The sequence below is a fragment of the Asparagus officinalis genome, chromosome 7, assembly GCF_001876935.1.
Source record: "Asparagus officinalis chromosome 7, Aspof.V1, whole genome shotgun sequence".
Lineage (NCBI taxonomy): Eukaryota > Viridiplantae > Streptophyta > Magnoliopsida > Asparagales > Asparagaceae > Asparagus > Asparagus officinalis.
Window position 1 is genome coordinate 87,931,157 of NC_033800.1, and position 21,962 is coordinate 87,953,118.

Below are 21,962 nucleotides of genomic sequence, written 5' to 3' on the forward strand. Positions count from 1 at the left end.
ACCACTAGATAAGTCCATTATTGGAACTAAATGTATATTTAGAAATAAATTAGATGAATCTGGACAAGTTGTTAGAAACAAAGCCTGATTAGTTGCACAAGGATATAATCAAGAAGAAGGTATTGATTATGATGAAACCTATGCACCAGTTGCTCGTTTAGAATTTATAAGAATTTTAGTTGCATTTACATGTTTTATGAATTTTAAATTATATCAAATGGATGTTAAAAGTACATTTTTAAATGATTTTATTAAAGAAGAAATTTTTGTAGAACAACCTCTAGGTTTTAAAAATAAAAGTTTTCCAAACCATGTTTTCAAACTTAAGAAAGCATTATATGGTCTAAAACAAGTACCCCGTGCTTGGTATGATAGATTAAAGAATTTTCTTTTAACTTCCGTTTTGAAATTATAAAAGTTGATTCTACACTTTTTATAAAGAAAATAAATAAAGATATACTATTAATTCAAATATATGTAGATGATATAATATTTGGTTCTACTAACAATGATATTTGTCAAGAGTTTGTTAAGACTATGCAGGATGAATTTGAAATGAGTCATATGGGTGAACTCAATTTCTTCCTTGGACTACATCAAACAATTAAATGAAGGAATTTTCATCAACCAACGAAAGTATGCTAAAGAATTACTCAAATGCTTTGGAATAGAAAATATAACAAGTAAACCAACACCAATGAGTACAACTACATCACTTGACAAAGATAAAAATAGTAAGAATGTTGATCAAAAGCTATATCGAGGTATGATTGGATCACTTTTTTACATTACTGCAAGTAGACCTGATATTTAGTGTATGTTTATGTGCAAGATTTTAGTCTAATCCTAAAGAATCACACCTTAAAGAATCACACCTTAAAGCTGTGAAAAGAATTATTTAGATATCTCAAAAACACTACAGATTATGGTTTATTTTATCCTAAGAATAGCACATTTGATTTATTATCATATAGTGATGCTGATTTTGCTGGATGTAAATCTGATAGAAAAAGTACAAGTGGTACATGTCATTTCCTTGGACATTCACTTGTATCTTGGTTTAGTAAAAAATAAAATTCAGTATCATTATCAACTACTGAAACAGAATATATTGCTGCTAGTCTTGCATATGCTCAAGTTTTATGGATGAAACCAACTTTATCTGATTATGGTATAGTTTGTCCCACATCATCAATAATGTGTGACAATACTAGTGCCATTAATTTATCTAAAAATCCTATTCAACATTCACGTACAAAATATATTGACATAAGACATCATTTTTTACGTGATAATGTACTAAAAGGTGTTATTTCTTTAGATTTTATTTCAACCGATAAACAAATTACTGATATATTAACAAAACCTTTAAAAAAGAAATATATGTTAAATTAAGAAGAGAATTAAGTATATGTTCTTTGGAAGATTTAAAGTAAGTTTTAAAATCAATACATATGCATATTCAGCCTTAATAGTCGACTAATCAAGTTAGTAGTCGATTACATACACAAGCATTGCATATAAGACATTCTGTTGATTACAGTGTAGTTGACTAATTTGACAGTGTAGTTGACTATTCTGAGTTATATCTGAAATCTAAAATTCTGTCGATTACAGTGTAGTCGACTATTTTTCTTAGTAGTCGACTATAAGCACAGATTTTTTACATTTACAGTTTTTGAGCATATTGGATTTTTACCTATCAAATCCAAAACCCAGTATCTGTTACACTTAAGTGAACTTCATCTCAACCACTCATTTTTAACCTGATCAATCCTAGCCCTATATCAAATTCTATTTAGATCAAATCTTAACCATTCGTTTGATTTTTTGATCTAATCTTGACCATACATTTTTTAAGTTACAAAATCTACCCTAACTCCTAAACTACCCACTCTCTCACTTACCAAAAACCGATCCCTCTTCTTCCCCCACTTCAGAACCTACCGAATCCAGGTTAAGGCATCTTCAATCTTTCATTTTCCCCAAAAATTTTCCTCAAGTTCCTTGTTTTTTTTCTTGAGTTTGTCAGTTCTTTTAGTCGACTATAACTAGTACTAGTCGACTATTTCTAAGGTTCTCAACAGCTTGGTAAGTTCTTCAACTTGATATTTCCATGTTATTGTCCTTTTAATTATTATGTCTAGAGCAAAGAAGGCTAAGCAAGTTTATACAACTGTTAATGATGAAATCATTATCTATTTAAAAAGTCCTGATTTACTTGAAGAATTTAACAATATATCTATATTTGAAGCTCTTCCAGGACGTTTTGTGAAATTTGATGATTTCATTCCTTGGAACTTTGGTTCATATTTTGAAAATATAGGATTGCTCGAGTTATTTTCATCCGAAAATAAAAAATCCACTTATCTTTTTTTAGTTCAACTGTTCTTCATAAATATCACTCGTGTAGGAACTATTAGCGGAACTGAAAAATTAACTACACTTGTGAAAGGGAGAGAAATTCAATTGACTTCTAAGTTAATTGGAAAATTTTTTAACATTCCCTTCAAAGGTGTATCTCTTAGATCAATCAAAATGATTAATGAAAATTTACTATCTAATCATGTTTTTCTTCCGGGTTATGGTCGACCTTTGAATAATTCAAATAAACTTCGTCCAATTCCTCGTTTCATTGCTCGAATCTTAGCCTATAATATGTTTCCAAAAATGGGGAGTTTTCATTTTATTTCCCTAGATTTAGCAAAAGCCTTATATGCTATAATGAGGAATACCCAAGTTAATTGAACTGAAGTTTATTATGACAATCTCTTGACTATACCAAAAGGATTTCTTCCTTATAGTAAATTTTTAACAAAGGTCTTTGATAAATTTCATGTCGATCTTGAGTCAGAAAATTTTGTAGTTTATTCCATTGAGTTCTTTAACTCTAATGTCCTAACTAGGATGAAGTTAACTAACTTTGAACTTCATGATCAAAATCCCCAAAATGAGCCTCACCCTCCTCAAGAACAAATTCCACAAGATATTTCACAATCCTTAAGTCATGTAGGCCCTTCCTCTAGCCAACAACCACCTCAAATGCAATCAGAACCTTCCTGCTTCTCGGATGTGCAATATAACACATTGTCTGCACGCATCCTTGAGTTAGAGACTGGTCAGCCAGCCCTTTATGCTCAGAACACTTACATCATCAGTAATCAGGAGGATTTAATCAAGAAATTTGATACTTGAAAATGAAGCTCAGTGCATTTTTTCAAGGACATCCACCTCCTCCAGGACCTTCATGTTAGATGAGCATGCATGCATTATTTAGTGTTTGGCTTAGTTTCATGTTTGTGGTAAAAACTATGTGTTAACTTGGTTTGTTTAAGATTATGTGTCAAAAACTATGTGCTAGTTATTTGCTTTAAGACTTGTGTAATATGTTATAAGTTGCTACTATGTTCTATGTTGCTACTATGTTTCATTTATGCTTCGTATGATTTACATTTAGTGTGATAATTGCTTAGTATATTCATGCGCTAAAATATTCTAAACAGATTGTGATGATGGAAGTTGTGGAACTTTTGGTATTTATGGTAAGTCTATGCCTACCCATATGGATGTGTGAAGTACTGGACTATGTTCATAATCTGGATGATCTTTTTGAAGTGCTAGCTCACGAAGAAGAAATTATGGTATGCTTAGAATAAATGTTTATTTCTTTTTGTTAATGACAAAGTGGTAAAAGAATCCTATGATATATATGAATTGTTGACTCTAATATACTTTTATGCAGGGGGAGTAAGTATATTTGTTCATAAATGTTTAATTCTTTTAGAATATACTTACATATGCATAAATTATTTGTCATTATCAAAAAGGGGGAGAATGTTGGATATCATGTCCCCATGATATAATTTTGATGATAACAATTTATTCATAATGTCCCCATGATATAATTTTGATGATAACAATTTATTCATAATATGAATCACTATGTGTATTATTGTGCACTAACTAACAATTTATTCATAATATGAATCACTATGTGTATTATTGTGCACTAACATTTCAATACAACTATCAATATGAACAAGTGTAAGATGAGTTCAAGGTATTATGAAGTAAAGAAGATGAAGAACTTATACATCAATATAATTTTTACATTTTCTTTACTTAGAAAAATTATACAAGCCTTGATCACTCACACATACACATACATAGAGATTAGAACACATTAAAACATGTTTAATATGTTGGTTAACAATAGAAATCCTCTATGTTAACCATTAGAGTTTATAATTAAAGAATGAGTCTCAAAATAAATCATATATCTTATTTATAACCCTTAGTAGTTGACCAATACTAATATTAGTCGACTAATAAACTCTTAGATAGAATTTTAGAATCTGTAATTTTACAGTATAGTCGACTAATCGACTTTTTAGTCGACTACTAAGTATAGAATCAAAATTTTTAGAACTTTTGTTTTACAGAGTAGTCGACTAATGACCATTATAGTCGACTACTAAGCAATTTTCTAGACTATACAGAATGAGAATTAACACAGAGTAGTCGACTACTATGTCTTGTAGTCGACTATAGATACAGTTTTTCTGTATATCTGAATTTGAATTTGAAACTGTATATAGCTGTTTATATCCATTTATTTGGTTTAAAAAATTGTCTTTTTAAAGGATATAAATAGGTTATAAGTTCAGAAATTTGGCACATTGATTCCTATCTATAAGCTTTAACATTTGTGTATTCTCAAGAGTTCAAAATTCAGTTTTTTGTCTAAGTATTAAGAAAAATTAATTTTTGAAATAGCCTTTGATCTTCATCCTATATACAACTTATTTAGGCAATTTCCAGAGATTAAAAAGTTCCTAAAGCCACTGCTACATATCACTACACATTCAAGGCTTATAGGAATTATGTTTTTCCTTCAAAGAAAGTATTCTCTCGCGTGTGAGAGGTGTAATCTCTTGGTGAAGAGATTGGGTGTAATTTGCAGGGACTTGCAAATTGGTAAGGTTTGCTGTTTTGGTTTTGTAAGTTTTTTAAAATCATAGTGAAACTCTCAAGCGAGATTTGCTTGGGGACTGGATGTACATCTGGGAGGTGGAACCAATATAAAATATAATATTTGCGATTGTTATTTTCTGTGATTGTGCTATCTTCTTTGACAAATTATAATATTCTTTGCATAAATTTTTAAAAGAACACTATCACCCCCATCTAGTGTTTTAGTGTGATTGGATCATATCCTATAGTGCACTCGACCAGAATTGAACTCGAGCCTCGAGATTGGTGATTTCCCATTATTTATTATATCTTACATGGTATTTTACCAAAAGATATAAAGGAAAGAGACTTAGTCCGATGAAGGGCACCGAGATTCTATTACAAATATGACGACTCGAACATTATATCATCATGCATACGATGTTCTATTACTCTGGTGTCTTTCAACCAAAGAGACAGAAGAGGCACTCAAAGAAGCGCACGATGGCACATGTGGCGCACACCAACCCGGCCCTAAACTCTGTGATCGACTAAGAAGAATGAGATATTATTGGCCAACCATGGTCAAGGATGTAGTTGACTATGCCCGACGGTGTCATGTGTGTCAAATACATACAAATTATATACACCAGCCTCCGGAACATTTGCACCATTCGGCTACTTTATGGCCATTCGAGACATGAGGAATGGATGTCATTGGTCCTATTTTTCCTCCATCGGCCAAAGGTGACCGCTTCATTTTAACAATCACTGACTACTTCTCCAAGTAGGCTGAAGCAATTCCACTTAAAGAAGTAAAGACAAACGATGTCGTCAAATTCATTAAACACCATATTATTTATCGATACGGTGTTCTGAGACGAATTGTACATGACATCGGCCCTCAGTTTGTTAGTAACACCTTCATCAAATTCTGTGAAAATTTTAGAATTCAAGATGTTTCCTCGATGGCATATAATCCCACCGTGAACGGATTGGCTGAAGCCTTTAACAAAACCATCATAAAGATTTTGTCAATGCTTGTGAGAACCAATAACCGAGACTGGGATGATAAACTTGGTGAAGCTCTTTGGGCCTATCGCTCCACCGTCTGCACGCCTACTGGAGAAACTCTGTATTCCCTAGTATATGGGTGTGAAGTCGTCCTCCCATTAGAAATCCAAATTCCTTCCCTCCGCATCACCCTCGTAATGGGTATGATGATGGAAGAACAACCTCAAAAACGTCTCGAAGAACTCGAGATGTTAGACGAAAGGCGCTTAAAAACTCAACAACAAATCGAGTTCTACCAAGCCAGGATTTTCAGGACCTTTGATAAGAAAGTCCGACAATGAAGCTTCAAGGAAGGAGACTTGGTTCTTGCTGTCCAGCGACCAATGATACTTAATTTTAAGAAGAAAGGCTAATTTCAACCCAAATAGGAAGGGTCGTTTGTAATAGAGACAATTTATTCAAACAGTGCATATTGCCTTATCACTCAAGATGGGAATAAACTCATGATGTCAATAAATAGAAAGTTTCTGAAAAAGTACCACCCCTAGAACGTTCGGGATAACCTATTTAAATGGGAAGTTCCTAGAGAATACTGTATAGGGTATTTTTAAGGATAACCCGAAATCGGTTGATTATTCTAGATAGAAGCTAATTATCTGAATAATTCATTCTTAATTATTAAAAAAATGATTAAGAATCTCCCACTGTGGCTATTTAATCATTTTTAAGATGATTAAAACCTTTCCATTGCGATTTTTTGAGCACTCATTCTTCGAGATGAGATTCAATAACTTATTTGGTCAATCTTTTCTCACGAAACTCCTGCGGTTTAGTTGTGGAATGCTTGATGATTCACAACCCCCACCTCAAAAACCCTCATTAAGCAAATTAGTTGGCGGTGGGTTCACTAAAATTTGTCATGAATTAAAATCTTTCAAACTCCCACTATGTCTAACCTTTAACACTCCCACTGTCAAAGTCCTGACACGATATTCAAAATTTTAATCTGTTAATCCATGGTAATCATTGAACCCACTTCGTACCAAGATCTTATCACTTGATGTCAAAAATTCCTAATGAGTGTTTTGTACAAATCGATATTCTCACTATTATTTGTACCTTGACTCTCACTGTTTCTTGGTCAAATCTTTCTACAGTTAGGACCAATACCAAAATCCCTTCTCGATTCCTTCCATGAACGAGAGGTCCACTTACAAAACCAAAATTCCCTTTCGATAAATGAAAGATTTTCACCCAAATCGAGCGATCAAACCTTTAAATAGTTAAGGTTGTCTCAAATCCCCATTTGGTCTAACCTTTGAATAGTTAGGACCAATGCCAAAATCCCTTCTCGATTCCTTCCATGAACGAGAGGTCCACTTACAAAACCGAGATCCCCTTTTAATAAATGAAAAAGCTTCCACCCAATTTGAGTAATCAAGCCTATAAAAGATAGAATTGTCTCAACTCCCACTTGATCAAACCTTCCTACAGTTAGGATTAAAACCAAAATCTCCTCTTGATTCTTTCCATGAACGAGAGGTCCATTTGCAAAACTGGAATTCCCTTGTGATAAACAAAAGGCTTCCATTCATTTCTCTTCAGTCAAACCCTTCTATAGTTTGGGCTGAAATTGGAATTTCATCTCGATAAACAAGAAATTCATCTTTAGACCGGGTAACCAATACTATAAAAGTTAGGGTTATTCGGATTTTTTTGATTCTCGGAGTGGAGATCCCACTCTTAGTTTTACCTTTCAGGATTCTAGGAGTGGAGATCCCACTTTGAGATTCTCTTATAGCAGAAGATAGAATATAAAAAAATTTCTCTCGGGCATCGGGTTTGTCTTTGCCCCAAGAGAAGACAAGTAGGAGATAGAATATAAAATTCTTCCTCTCCGACATCGAGTTCGTCTTTACCCCAAGAGAATACAAACAAGAGATAGAATATAAAATTCTTCTTCTCCGACATCGGGTTCGTCTTTGCCTTAGGAGAAGACACAATTTTCAATACTAAAATCCATATCTTCTATGCATAGGGGATGTTATCTCGATCCCTTATTAGAGATAAGTCCGTGTCTAACACACGCTGTCGGATGGTACGTTCCCATAAAAAAATAACAAAGTCTACATATTCAATATCATAGGCGATGATTATTATTAAGTTAATAATATCTGAATCTATGCCTTTTATGCATGATGGATGTTATCTTAATCCCTTATTCGAGATACGTCTGCGTCTAACACACGTTATCGAGTGGTACGTTCCCGTAGAAATGACAAAGCCTACGTATTCAATATCGTAGCCAGTAATTATTGTTAAGTTAATAATCTCTGAATCCATGCGTTTTATGTATGGGGGATGTTATCTCGATTCCTTATTAGAGATAAACCTACATCTAACACATATAGCCTACATATTTAATATTGTAGTATTAAATCTAAGAGAGTTCATTCTTTTAGCATAACGTTACATATAGAACGAATTTAGATAATTTACATGCTATCTCGACTTAAACGGTGATCAGTAAAAGCACATCGAATCCGTTGATGGCTGAGGATTTGCCAAAAATCCTATGAGGATTATGTTTATTTATTCCAAACAAGAATGAGTAATCATAATAAGATTCAAATGAGCAAAAAAAAAAAGTTAACTTTATTCATGAGAAGGAATTAAGGAGATACAAAAGAAGTTTCGATACATGAGAAATGTTTTTAATCTAAAAACAGCTTATAACTACGGATTTACGCTTCTAGCTTGGAAAGTTCTTCTATGTAGGCTTGCTCGAACTCTGTCGTCATGCTGGCTTTTAGGGATTCTTCACTGGTATTCTGAGCCTTGACAATCTCTTGTTCTGTCGCAATCAGCTTTTCGTCTTGGAGTTCCAACTGGTCAAATATATTCTTTTGAGCACGTTCCACTTCATCCAAATCAATATCCAAAATACTCTGGGTGTCCTTGGCTTCATCGAGTTCTTTTTCTAGGCGAGCTATTTCAGCTTGACGCGATTCCAAAGCTTGAAGCAAATCAGCCTTAGCTTTAACTTTCTTAGCGATGTTCACCCTCATTTAGGTCACACGACTTCGTAATCTCTGAAGTTCGAGTTCAGCTAACTTCTGTGAATCACACCATGCCTTCAACCTTAAGTCTATTTGGGCAGCTATGCAAGAAGAAGCACTGCTAGCCTGAAGGTCCTTCAGATGCTCGATTTCCTATTTTAGATGAATCAAGTATGCTTTAACGAAATCAACCAAGTCAGAATATCCTTCTTCTCTAATCCCCAACACATGCCGATCGAGGGATCTCCTGAAGTTGTCAAAAGATGACCCGTTGAGAAGAATTCGATCGATCATGATGTTTAAGAAAGAGACGAAGCTATGGAGATCAGAGTAGATAACAGCCTTGTCCGGATCTTCGTCTGATATCAACGCTTTGATAGACTCGAGTAAAGATGAAGGTTCTACAAGTAAAAGAGAAATGGAATAAGCTTTTTGGAGTATTAATCAGAGTTTTAAAACAAGTAACTGATAAAACTCACCAGCTCTAGGCGAGGCTACGTCAGTTTGATGTTCTATGTTTGTTCCCACCCTTTCAACTTCATGTACGGATATAGGTGTTTCGGATGCAATAACCGTCGATGTACCAACTTCTTCAGTTGATCTCATGGTTGTCCTAGCAGGGCTAGTCTTGGCGGTGGCGATAGCTTCTCTTATCATATAGTTTGAAGGAACAAGAGGTTGAGACTCAGGAACCGACGATTGAGCCTCGGCCTTGGGTCCTGCCAATAGCAAGAAACCAAGACCCTCTGGTTGATCAGATATCCCGACAATAGTAGTCACATCAGTTTCAACAACTGGTCCTATGATTAAAACCCCCCATAATAATTGTGTAAAGCTAGTCGATAAGAAGTCAATGAAGATTACAAAATAAAATCCATACTTGAAGAGGAGCCAACTTCAGTTGAACCAACTCCAGCAATTGGTCCTGTAGCCACACGAGGAGTTTTCCCCGATAATAAATCAAAGATATACTGATGATCATCTTTTGAAAGATCAAGATCGAGGTTGTGTTCATTGAAATCCTCGACCTCAGTAGCATGAGTGATCTCCCCTTCGGCCGGTTCATTCATTGCAACATCTACAGAATAGGCTGAATTATAAATACATATACATATATGTGTATGAGCCCACACAAAATGGAAACCAACATTACCTTCAGTAGCTGCAGTGGTTTCAACAACTCCACTACTTGCATCCGCTTCCTTTAGTTTCATTAAAAGGAGATAAAGTGCACAGGTCATTAGAAGAGGTACGCATACCGACTCACTCATCTCTTGGAATTGCCTTTCGAAAGAGGAAATACATGTACATGCGATGGGAGTTGGTGGGATGATTTCAGTAGGGGAGGCCATTTGAACGCCAGCAGGTTCGTCATCCATTACATCTTGCATTTGTTGGACGAAGCTGGGCTCCTCGGTTTCCATAAGTCCGGGAGAAGAGATGCTGACTTGAATTTCTCCTTCTTCTCGATCCCCTATGAAAATCAAATACGAAATAAGTTCAGATCTTAAAAAAAAGGATATAGCAAAAAAAAAATGAAATATTACCTCCTTTCTCAATAGGAATATTGTAGGCTGGTTCTTCTTCCATTGCTGGTAAAGGAGTGTGTCGTCGATGTACGACCATTTTAGCCCTCTTTGATGAACACGCTTCTCCCAGAGTATCAGATTTCTCATGACGATATTTGGTGCGCAACTCGGCTTTTGGAGAAACTTGGGGAGCTTGAGCCTGAGTTGAAGACTGAGATCTCTTTCTATGAGTGAGGGGCGTTGTATCTTTCTCCTATTCATCTCCGCTAAGGACTACCACCATCATCCGATTGGGAGATGTCTGAACAACCCTCTCCCTCCTCCTCTTTGGAGCTTCTAGTGATTGAGGTAGGTCAGCATGATGAGTCCTGTGAGCAATGGAAGAACTCACATATCCCCTTTGAAAGAAAGACCGTGGAAGACCAGGTAAGTTCCCTTCATCCTCATTCATGGCTTCTCCACTTCTAGCTTCACCTTCCTCCTCAGAAGTTTCAGCCATATCGGTAAAGAGTTCCTCCTCACTATCATCAGAATTGGCGATTTGCTTTCCTTTACTTGAGGATCCAACAGACTTTTTCCCCTTATGTGGTAAAATGGCTTCCTGAACAGCTTTAGTAGCAAGTCAAGAGGCAACATCTGCTTCCAACTCTGAGAGTCGCTTCTTTCTAGTGGTGGCATTGGCAGATATAAGCCACTTGCAATATAGAAAGGTCATTTGTAGGGGAGGCACAACCAGAGGAAGATCAATCCGAGCATTAGTGCAGCCACTTATACTCTAAAACCAGGCCCTTGCTCCATCGATGAGACCTCCACAAACTTTTAGTCGTCTGTTTGGGTTACCAACATACAACTAGTCATAACCAAACTGATGGGCAAACCTATAAGGTAGATACGGCTCGATGCTGCAGATGTCCTTAACTCTGAAGACTAGATAACAGGGACGGATGTTCACCAACCACCTAAAACATCCAACATCTAACACGGTTCTGTCCCTCCTTGGCTCTTTGGTGTCCAAGAGTGTATTATTATAAGTGCCGAAAAACTGAGGGAAGCACGGGAAGAATTCCCAACATTTGTAAACCCGAAATTATCGGGACACATCGTGCCATTGCCTGGCCGACCATCTGCATTCTTCTAATATCTACAACAAGGGAGATCTGGACTAGTGCCTTCAGGAGCTGACATCAGGTCAGGTTGGTGGAGAACCAACCAAGTCATTAGGTAGGTATAAGGCAATTCAATCTTGGGAACTGGGATCTCATTCGAAGACTTCTTTCCTTCCTGTGTGAAAGTGGTGGCTAAGTGACAGAGTCTGTAGTGAATATCTGCAATCATTGTCAGGAGTTGAGATAACCTACGTCCAGTCACTAATTGAACGACTAGATATAAAACTTCAATTGGCATTGCATCAGAAGGCTGATGAGGAACTATACACTTCTTTATCCAAATAGCTAAGTACCCAGCCAGAAGAGTTGTCGACATGATTCTTTTGTGAGCCTGCCATAAAAATGATTCGAACCTTGTGCCATGAGGAAATCCACCTTCTGAGCGAGAAGTATACATTTGGGTGTTTGTCTTCAACAATAGTCTGTTGATATCTGATGGGTTTAAGGGAGGTAGTTCACACACTTCATGGCTCGAATGATCCTCGACATTCTTGAAGAGATAATCTGCAAATTGCTTTAGGCTTAGTTGTGGAGATTTCTTTTTAGCATTGATCTCCATCTCTGCTATGCCATAGCAGTCTAATAATGACATGTTAATTCACACAGAGTATCTTAAGTTATAGTGACTCTTTCTTTCATCCGGTTGAGCTGATTAACTGTTGGGAAGAACTCTTGGTAAGGTACATCTCCCATTGGTAGCCCATAAACCTTCATCATCTCATGAAGAGGGAGACCTAACTCTCCATTCTTAGTGAAGAAGGTGTTAGTATCCGGATTGTAAGTCTCGAACAAGGCAAAGAAGTGGTCAACACTGATCCACAGTTCGTACATGCTAGTACGTATGGGGACGAATAACAACCCTTTATTAGCCAGCTCGTTTCCCCAATGACTAAGCACGTAACTGGTCATTCTCGTCCACCACCTATCCGCAGAAGAGTGGACCTAGCCATAGCATCTAAACTTTTTGATTGGAAGCTCTCTTCCCAATCGAGCCAAATGATTCTTCACTGTATTTGCCTTAAGCATCAACTCATTCTGAGGAAAATTATCTTGGCCCAATATACCAGGATGAAGCCCTCTGATAGAATGTTTGTCGCTCAAGCCTGGAGTCTTAGCGTCCTTACCGATAAACCCGCAATGGACGCGCTCATGATCCTCAGTCAATCTCCATGACATCTCCTGGGCCACCATCAAAATTTTAGAACTGTAGAAGAGAGTGTTGGCGGGGAATCAACAGTAAATATCTGCATGTTGATCCACACTCGTTCAACCATTATGCTGGTTCACAGGAAAGATTCTCCGGATCCTCTACGAAGTCTCCAAATAAGTATTGTGGCTTCATTAGGGGTTGTGTAGAACCTTGGTCCTGAGTCAATGGAAGGTTAGTGATCAACATATGTAAAATACGATGATCCCCTCGTCGTATGAGTTCAGGGACGTCCTCCGGACAGACAGAGCTGAATTAGGGGGACTCTTCAATCAAAAGAACCCCTTCGTAATGAGCATACATAGCACTTCTCTGACCTGTGACTCTCTATTAGAGAAGGCTATGGAATGAAAATTGACTGGAAATAGAATAAATATATATATATTTGTCGAAATCCAGTTAAAAGGATATTTTAAGGCAAAAAAGAGGTAGAATTCATCTCGTAAACCCACGAGATAGAGTCACCACCTTGTGATAGGCAGGACGGTTTCAATTGTTACGCGTACAAAAGGCCATACAAATCATTGTATGCGAACACTACGATAATATATCCAGCCTTATAAAATGTAGAACAATATGAAATCACCCCTTTTGCTTTGAGATGTGTTTTAGCCAAGCAAAAAACATCTTTTAGCGTCGATCCCCACAAAGGAGGATACCGGCTCTTCCCGAATGCCTCTCAAAGGATAGCAAACGAGGATCTATCTACAAAATCTTAACTTTTGAATGGATAAAAGTTTAGAAAAGTTACCCCCATATGAAGTGATAGTGGGATCCACTCTCTCGCCTGCATAAGAGGTGGATCTACTCCTCGGGATGCGAGATCTATTGGAAGACATGACAAAAAGAGATGATTTTGACCTAAAAATCAAGAAAAAGTTAGGGTTTTGAGGTTAAAATCAAATAAAATCATAGATAATACCCAAGAGGCAACCTAAAGGCTCGGTTTCCATCAAGAATTAAGAAAGAATGAACTTTGACAAGAAAATATGAGGATTAGAAGAACAAACCTCGAAGGAAAGTGATGAAACCCTAATCTCTCAAATGAGATCCGAGCCAAATCTGATGAAATCTGAGGAAAAGGAAGGTAAACGAGTTTGGTAACTGTTTAGGAAAAGATTTGAAGAGGTTTCGAACTCAAGAAAGTGGGCAAAAGTGAGAAAAAATCGCTAAGTATCGGATTTTATAACCCGTTAGAAGTGCAGTGACTGTTCGGTCGCGAGACAGTCTCAACTGTCTTACGCTTCCGAGACAGCTACGCTGTCTCACACTCCTGAGATAGTTACGACTGTCTCGGAAGAAGGGCCAACCCGATGTGTTTTTAATTGTGTTCGTGTGGCATCCTCGACCTATTTTCAATATATCTTGACACTCCAATAAGTATACGAGTATAACCTGCATCTCCTTGAACCTCTAATAGGTACACGAGGTTAAACTGATTCCTGAACACTTCGAGGAGTACATGAGTATAAACTGATTCTCCATGCTCCAACACCTTAAGAGCTTAAACTGTATAGACTCCAGTTACGTATGAGTATAAACTATGTTCACGCCACAATGAAGGTCGATGCCAGTCAACGCGTCGATAACTTTGCCAAAATAAGGCGCAGATCAATTCCAAGATCATTGATAATCCCTGGGAGTTCAATCATAATTTAGATATGAATTCCTGACCAAGATGATCAGTTTATCGTCTACTCAACGACACGAGCTAAATTCAGAAATCAATATATACACCAACTTCAGTTTAAGATTTCGACAACGGTCAGACGATAAATGCAGCACCAAAAGAATTTTGACTATTCGATAAAATATTGAATAGACCGAAAGCTAAAGAAGTCAAAGAATTGAAGGCTGGGCGTATCATATCCAAAGTATTCTAGCCTCTTTTATGAAAGAATGAGGCTGAAACACTTTTGAGGGGGTATCTGTAGGCGTCAAAAATTACCTATAGGGTATCACACATAGCTCAAGATGAAAAGAAGGTGATAAACGTCATTATCTAAGTTATAAAGGATTATCCAAAGCCAAAGATCACTTAAGGAATGTACAAGAAGTGCATCACATAAGTTTCGAGGCACAAAGTGTGTCTCAGAAACTATGGGAAGACTCATAGTTTCTGAGATAGTTGCGTTCTTGGAAGCTATGAGGGAAAATCATAGTTTCTGAAACACTTGCGATTGTCTCGGAAACTACAGTGGACCTGGTGATAGTTTTCTCGAGTTTTGGGCGATCCATGTGGCTTTATAACTACTGGGGACTATCCATAATCGTGGGGGAGACGTTACAAGCAAAAATCACACCAATAACTGTTGAAGTAATGACATTAAAGCGTAGTGAGAATGGTTACAAAATGGAAAAGAATGAACCCTGTTTCCGAGACAGGTACGAGTGTCTCGGAAATAGGGATTTTGTCGACTTGTTTTATTTTAACTTCAGACTTTAGTTACGGTTCTTATGGGTTATAAATACCTTCATAGGACCATTACTGAGGAGGAAGAAGTATCATTGAGCAGAATAGAGTAGAGACTTGAGCGTTCTAAGCAAGGGGGAGAGAGAGTCTTCATCACGTGCAAGCCTTTCAAAGCTCTTGTGATTCCTTGAGATCTAAGATTTAACTTAATCTCGAGAAGAGTGTTTTATCTTACTTTGCTAAGATATTCACTTCTGTCTTTGTTTCTAAAATAAAACATCGACCTTAAGCCTTCTTCACGGTTCAACTTGGATCTGTGATTTGGTCGTCTATGAGCTAACGCACTCCCGACACAGGCAAAGATCTCACACAAGCACCGAACGATAAACATTCATGCATGTGTTTCTAGGAAGTTGTTTATTTGTAACGAGAAGTCTTATAAAAAGATCTGTTTCTCAGAATTCATTGTATTCAATAAACGAGTTGTAATGAGTTCACTAAATAAACTAATTTTCGACGCAAACATGCTGGCAACCACAGTGGTAACGAGTTGTAATGAGTTCAATTTAGAAGGCCAAATTAAGACCCTCCTCTCCAAAAAAGAGTTTATAAAAATTTTTACACACCCCTCACCCTCACTCTTCATCCCTATTAATAACTATAAAGACTTTCTTGAAAGCAATGGTTGCTCTTGTCTTAGTGCACAAATCCCTTAAAAAGTTTGCATATAATGGGATTCGTTTGATGGCATCTAAGAAATGAATATTGACATTGACTTAAATATTTTTAAGATGTTCTCCATCTAAGAAGAGTTATTCTTAGGTCCGAGTCTATCTTAAAAGGGAACAATAAGCCTATACCTATCTAGATTGAGCTCAAGTCTAGTTTCTTGTTCTTGGTCATCTGAAGAGGATGATGGTTGCACAGAGTTTTATTAGAAGGAGTGGATGTTTTTGTTTAAGTTTAGTAGATTGGATAGAAAAAGGAGAAGCTTGGTCAAGAGTCATTCTAACTTGGTTATCAATCCATTTTCCCAACCTTAATTTGTAGATTGCATTAGTTTGATCTGGAGTGAATGAAAATCTAGTGTAAATTTAAAACTACTACCTCAAATCTTTAATCACTTTCAATTTCTTACCTCAAATGTTCATATTTTGAATTAGTCTCTCAAATGGGTTCATAAAAACTTAAAATTAGTCTCCCGAATAGTTAAAGATTTGAAATTTCTCCCTTAAATGTTCATAATTAGTCCCTCAAATCTTTATAAATTTCGTAAATTACTACCTTATATTTAAAATTATACCCTTGATTTGTTAAATGCTTTAAAATTCTTCCCACAAGTGATCATATTTTGAAATTAGTTTTGTCTAATTTGGGTGGTAAGCACACCATGGTGATCACAGCCATGGTTTCTTCTATTTTTTAGTTTTAACCAAACATTAGAAAATAAGAGAATCAAGTCACACATAAACTACTTTCTTGTCTTTTCAATTTGTACCAAACTAAAAGTAAATATGCCTTATGTTTTTCGACGAAACAAACACAAGAAACACTTTTCTAAGAATGTGAGGGAAACACCAAAAAGTGAAGGAAAGTGACTATTAGAAAATGAAGGAAAGTAACCAAACAGCTCCTAAGCCACAAAAGTGGGCTTATAAGCCGCTTTGACTAGTTCTCAAACATGCTCTAAAACAAGTTCCATGAAAGATGCACTGATTTCAGTAAGAGATACCCTCAATAGAAGTATGCGATGGCCACACAAAAATTGGTTGGATTTTAATCTTGAATGAAATCCCCTTCAATATCCATTACAAGTAGGGGTGTTAACGGAGCGGATACGGTTCAGATATGACACTTACCATATCCATATCTGGTTTCTATAAATGGATACAGATACAGATACAGATTATTTTCGGTAAGAAAAAACCTTAACCATATCCACACTCATCGGAAATGGATACAGTTCGGATATTTGAGAATCGGATCAGATACGACCACAGATATAAAACAGATATTCGACAAATGGATATTAATCGGATATGAATTAGTACCCCTATGTATAAACTACAACCATATGCTATTAAAAGTATATTCAATAAACATGAGATGCTTAACTTTGGCCTCTATATAAGCTCCAGACTGATAAAAAATCCATCGAAACTTAGTTTACCAACAAACGTTCAATCATGTGATACAAACTAAGAAGCCAGAGAAAAAAACTACGCCAAGCATGGCAAATCAACATGATGCAAACTAAGTTATTTACTGAGTTTTTAATTGACGATTAAGGTTTCTTCAAAGGTATCAAACATCGACGATGGGCAAGCATGAAATGAGATGCCAGAGAAAAAACAACCATCTCAATGCATAGACTGTAACCTTTCATGATGATGCTAACCATATTTTAGTGTATCTTTGAGCACAATTGGTAAGATAAAAACTCTCTTTAGAGTTGAACTTGCTATCAAGACCACTATCAAGTATCAAGGCATTTAACCAAGCGTATATCTATAATATTTCCTAATAATGCAATCATCATAGTTTTATTCACAAAAGTTGTGAAAAGTTCATACCAACAAATAAATGGAGGAAATTTGACCATAAATTTTATTTATGTCTTCCGTGAATTTATCTACTCCGTGACTACTATCAGCGCATCTATTTGTTGTATGCTTCTATTCTATTTAATGTCTACTGCAAATCTATCTATTACATGAGAACTATAAATGTATGTACTTTTTTTTTTCTCTCTCTAATTTTGGTAAAAAAATGAATTCAAATAGGGAATATTTGTGTGGAAATGAAGAAGAGACCCATACTCTAATTTTGGCAAAAAATGAATTCAGACAAAGAACATCTGGCGAAGACGAGGCGGCGAACTGGCGAAGACGAGGCGGCGAACTGGCGAAGACGAGGCGGCGAACTGGCGGAGACGAGGCGGCGAACTGGCGAAGACGAGGCGGCGAACTGGCGAAGACGAGGCGGCGAACTGGCGAAGCGGCGGGTCGGGAGTCAGGACTCGGGTTGTAGAAATTGAGTGGAGCGAAGGCGGCTAGGGTTTTTTAGTTGGGTTTGGGTTTTGGGTTGCTTTTGGATACCTAAATGGACCCGAATTCTTATATTTATTAAATTGCGGATATCTGTATCTGCAATCGAATCTTACACTCATATCCGTATCCGAATCCGTATAAAAAAAATCCAGATCTGTATTCGAAACCGTATCCGACCGGTTTTAAAAATGACTTACCATATCCACATCCGTTCGGAAACGGACGCAGATTGGTTCGGATAAAACTTTGATACCCCTAATTACAAGCCAACCAAATTTTGCGTATGGGTGTCTCCAGAGCCCTTAGAGGCAACAAAATTTTTGGACATGCAATCAACAGGCCAAACGGCCCCTAGACATCAACCAAGAAGAAACCTATTTGGGCACCTGAAATATTTACCCTCTCCCAATGGCTGTTTGCTATCCTAGAGAAACACATAAAAGGGCTCGAAACATCTCAAACTCCAAATGCATATTTATGCTCCCCTCGCCCGTTCCCTCATCAAATCCCGTTCCCCAACTCCTCCAATTTCCATTGTCATCAACGTTACATACCTCTCAACTTCATCCCACTCAAAAACCCGTCACAGAAACTCCTACTACTTCTCTCGCATTATCCAATCCAATCCAAGCCCATCATCCCTCACCAAAATCCACACCCAAATTATCACCTCCGGCCACTTTCAAAACCCATTCCTCGTCTCCAAGCTCGTCTCGGTGTACTCTGACACCGGCGATATCAAAATTGCTCGTAAGGTGTTCGACAAAATGCCTGATAGAGATACCCATTTGTGGAATGTCATGATCAGAGGTTATGCCAATGCTGGCCCTCAATCTGAAGCAGTTTGTATTTATAACGAAATGCGACGGGCTTCTGTTGTGTCAAACTGTTACACTTACCCATTTGTCCTTAAAGCGTGTGCTGCGGTTAACGATGAAAGAATTGGTCGGGGGATTCATGGGCATATTTTGATTAATGGGCTTGTGTCCAATGTGTTTGTGGGCAATGCCCTTGTGGCATTCTATGCGAAGAGCGGAGAAGCTGATGTTTCAAGGAAACTGTTTGATGAAATTATTGGAAAGGATCTTGTGAGTTGGAACTCGATGATTGCGGGTTATGCCCACAATAATAATTTTAATGAGGCGATCGATATTTTTCATAGAATGCTGAAGGAGGGTTTTATAATGCCCGATCGCGTCACTCTTGTGGCTGTTCTTCCTGCTTTAGCTGCACTGGCTGCGATCCGTGAAGGGATATGGGCTCATTCATATGCAATAAAGAAAGGGTTGGGGCTTGACATTGGTTTGGCTAGTGGACTAATTGGTATGTATGCGAATTGTGGCCGTTTGGAAACTGCAAGAATGTTATTTGATCGAACTAGTGAAAGAAATCTCGTTCTCTATAATTCTATGTTACATGCTTATGGTACCCATGGCCATGCTTCAGAGGCACTAGAGGTGTTTTCACAGATGTTGGATATGGGAATCGAGCCCGATGGTATTTGCTTTGTGTGCTTGCTTTCTGCTTGTAGCCACGCTGGGTTAGTCGATAAAGGTTTTGAGATCTTTGAAATGATGACCAAATACGAAATCGAGAAGAATCAAATTCATTATGCATGTATCGTGGATATGCTAGGTCGAGCAGGACAACTGAATCGGGCATTTGAGTTTATTAAGGAGATGCAAGTGGAGCCTGGGAGAGATGTTTGGGGTGCATTGCTCGGGGCCTGTAGGATATGGAACGATGTGGTTCTTGCAGAGGAAGCAGCAAAGAGATTGTTTGTACTTGATCCGGAGAATGCAGGGCGATATGCAATTTTGGCAAATATATTTGAAGATGTTGGGAGAGTGGAGGATGCGGCGAGAGTGAGGAGGGCGATGAGAGATAGAGGGGTTAGGAAACCACTTGGGTGTAGTATGGTGGAAGTGGATATGAAGGTGCATACGTTTGGGGTTCAAGACGAGTCTCATCCGATGACTGATGATATTTTTCATGTCTTGTGTCTCTTGCAGAGAGAGGTGAATGAGGACAGGATGGAGCTTGGGATGACTTGATTGGTGACATATTTGTGTTGTTATTGGCAAAGAGAGAGACTACTAGATGGACCAATTAGGGAAAGTGATAAGATTATATTAAATAGGGTAAAGAGAATTGGAAGCTGAATGGAATCTTCATGTAGGCCAACCCCAATAATTTTGTGATAAAGGCTTTGTTGTCATTGTTATGGCAAAGAGAGCCGGACTTTGCTCTAACAAGATTTTTTGACTGATACATAATGAAGCAAAAGTTGTATAGAAGTCAGATGAGAATCAATCACACATTGATATTGTAATACCCCAACCCTTGAGAGGGTGATGTGATTAGTATTGATAGATTTGATTGGAATACTCATACCACCAAAATGCATCTTCTTTTCGGGAACCCAACTCTTAGAAACTCCAAAGTTAAGCGTGCTTGGCCTGGAGAAATTCTAGGATGGGTGACCCCCTGGGAAGTTTTTCAGGGAGCGCGTGAGTGAGGACAAAACGTGCTGAAAAGACATGTGGTGGTTTGTGAGGCTAGTCCATCAGATCTAGTAGCGTACCGACTCTCGAGATTCCGGGGTGGGGCGTTACAGATATCAATGCTAGAATGTCTGAAAATTGTTGTATTTAATTGATTCTGGTTCATCTGAACAAGTTGTTTGGCATGGAATGCTCTGCATAGAAGAAGAAACAAAGTTCTCCGTCTGTTTGGTCACTGACTGATATGAGGCTGCAAATTTGTTGTTTGAATCACTGCTGATGATTTCTGTTCTAATGAATACTGACCTGATGATAGGTATTGGAGTCATTGTTAGCATTTCTTAAGGCAGGCTCTTGGTGAGCTTTTATCATTCAATTCTGCAGTTGTTTAAATCCTTCAGTTTTCAAGAAACAAAAAGCATCAACAAGTATTTGAAGAGATTGTTTTAAGCTCAAATTCGCTCTGGTTCTTTGCTCAAGCCTGATGATCTTTGCAGGAACTTGTGGAGACGCAGACTTCACCATGAGGCTTATATTTTACAGCTTAACGAATTATGTATTTATGTGTAAGCAATTCTAAACGTATTTCTCAGATCTACTTGTTTAGACAATTGTCTGTGAATACTAGTAAAGAAAATCTCCATTTTTTAATGTCAGTGTTGTTCTTCACATCAATTGATAGAAGTTACATGAATATATGAAGGATATTGTTTGAACAACTTAATGAAATTGAATTGAAGGATATACATCTTAGATTCACGAACTACCAAACTGGAAAAGGCTAACATACAGTGTCTGTAGCTTGTTCAAGTCCATAATTCTGGATTATCTTCTCAGGTTCTAAGTCCCTTTCCTGTTATCTTGGTACCTATTATTTCTTCTATGTCTCTCTCCACAATTTCATACTGTCCTTAAATTGCAGTCTGACTAATTAGTGTATATGATATATACGAATATACGTGTTCATGGTAATACTCGAAATATTTTTTACTGTCCTGCTATAGGATTGTGTTGGACTTTTTTTTTGGTGTCTTAAGGGTGAAGTAATATCAACCTCGCGAGCTTAT

The 21,962-nt window shown here is 37.3% G+C and overlaps 1 protein-coding gene across 1 annotated transcript; it reads left to right on the top strand.

Moving 5' to 3' along the window:
• On the top strand, positions 18,859-20,445 carry LOC109847472 (pentatricopeptide repeat-containing protein At3g46790, chloroplastic-like). Its single transcript, XM_020416700.1, has one exon. The coding sequence runs from the start codon at positions 18,859-18,861 to the stop codon at positions 20,443-20,445; it is 1,587 nt and encodes a 528-aa protein (XP_020272289.1).

What these genes read in the sequence shown, in the direction of transcription:
- LOC109847472 (XM_020416700.1), top strand. Translation starts at nt 18,859, where the DNA reads ATGCATATTTATGCTCCCCTCGCCCGTTCCCTCATCAAATCCCGTTCC.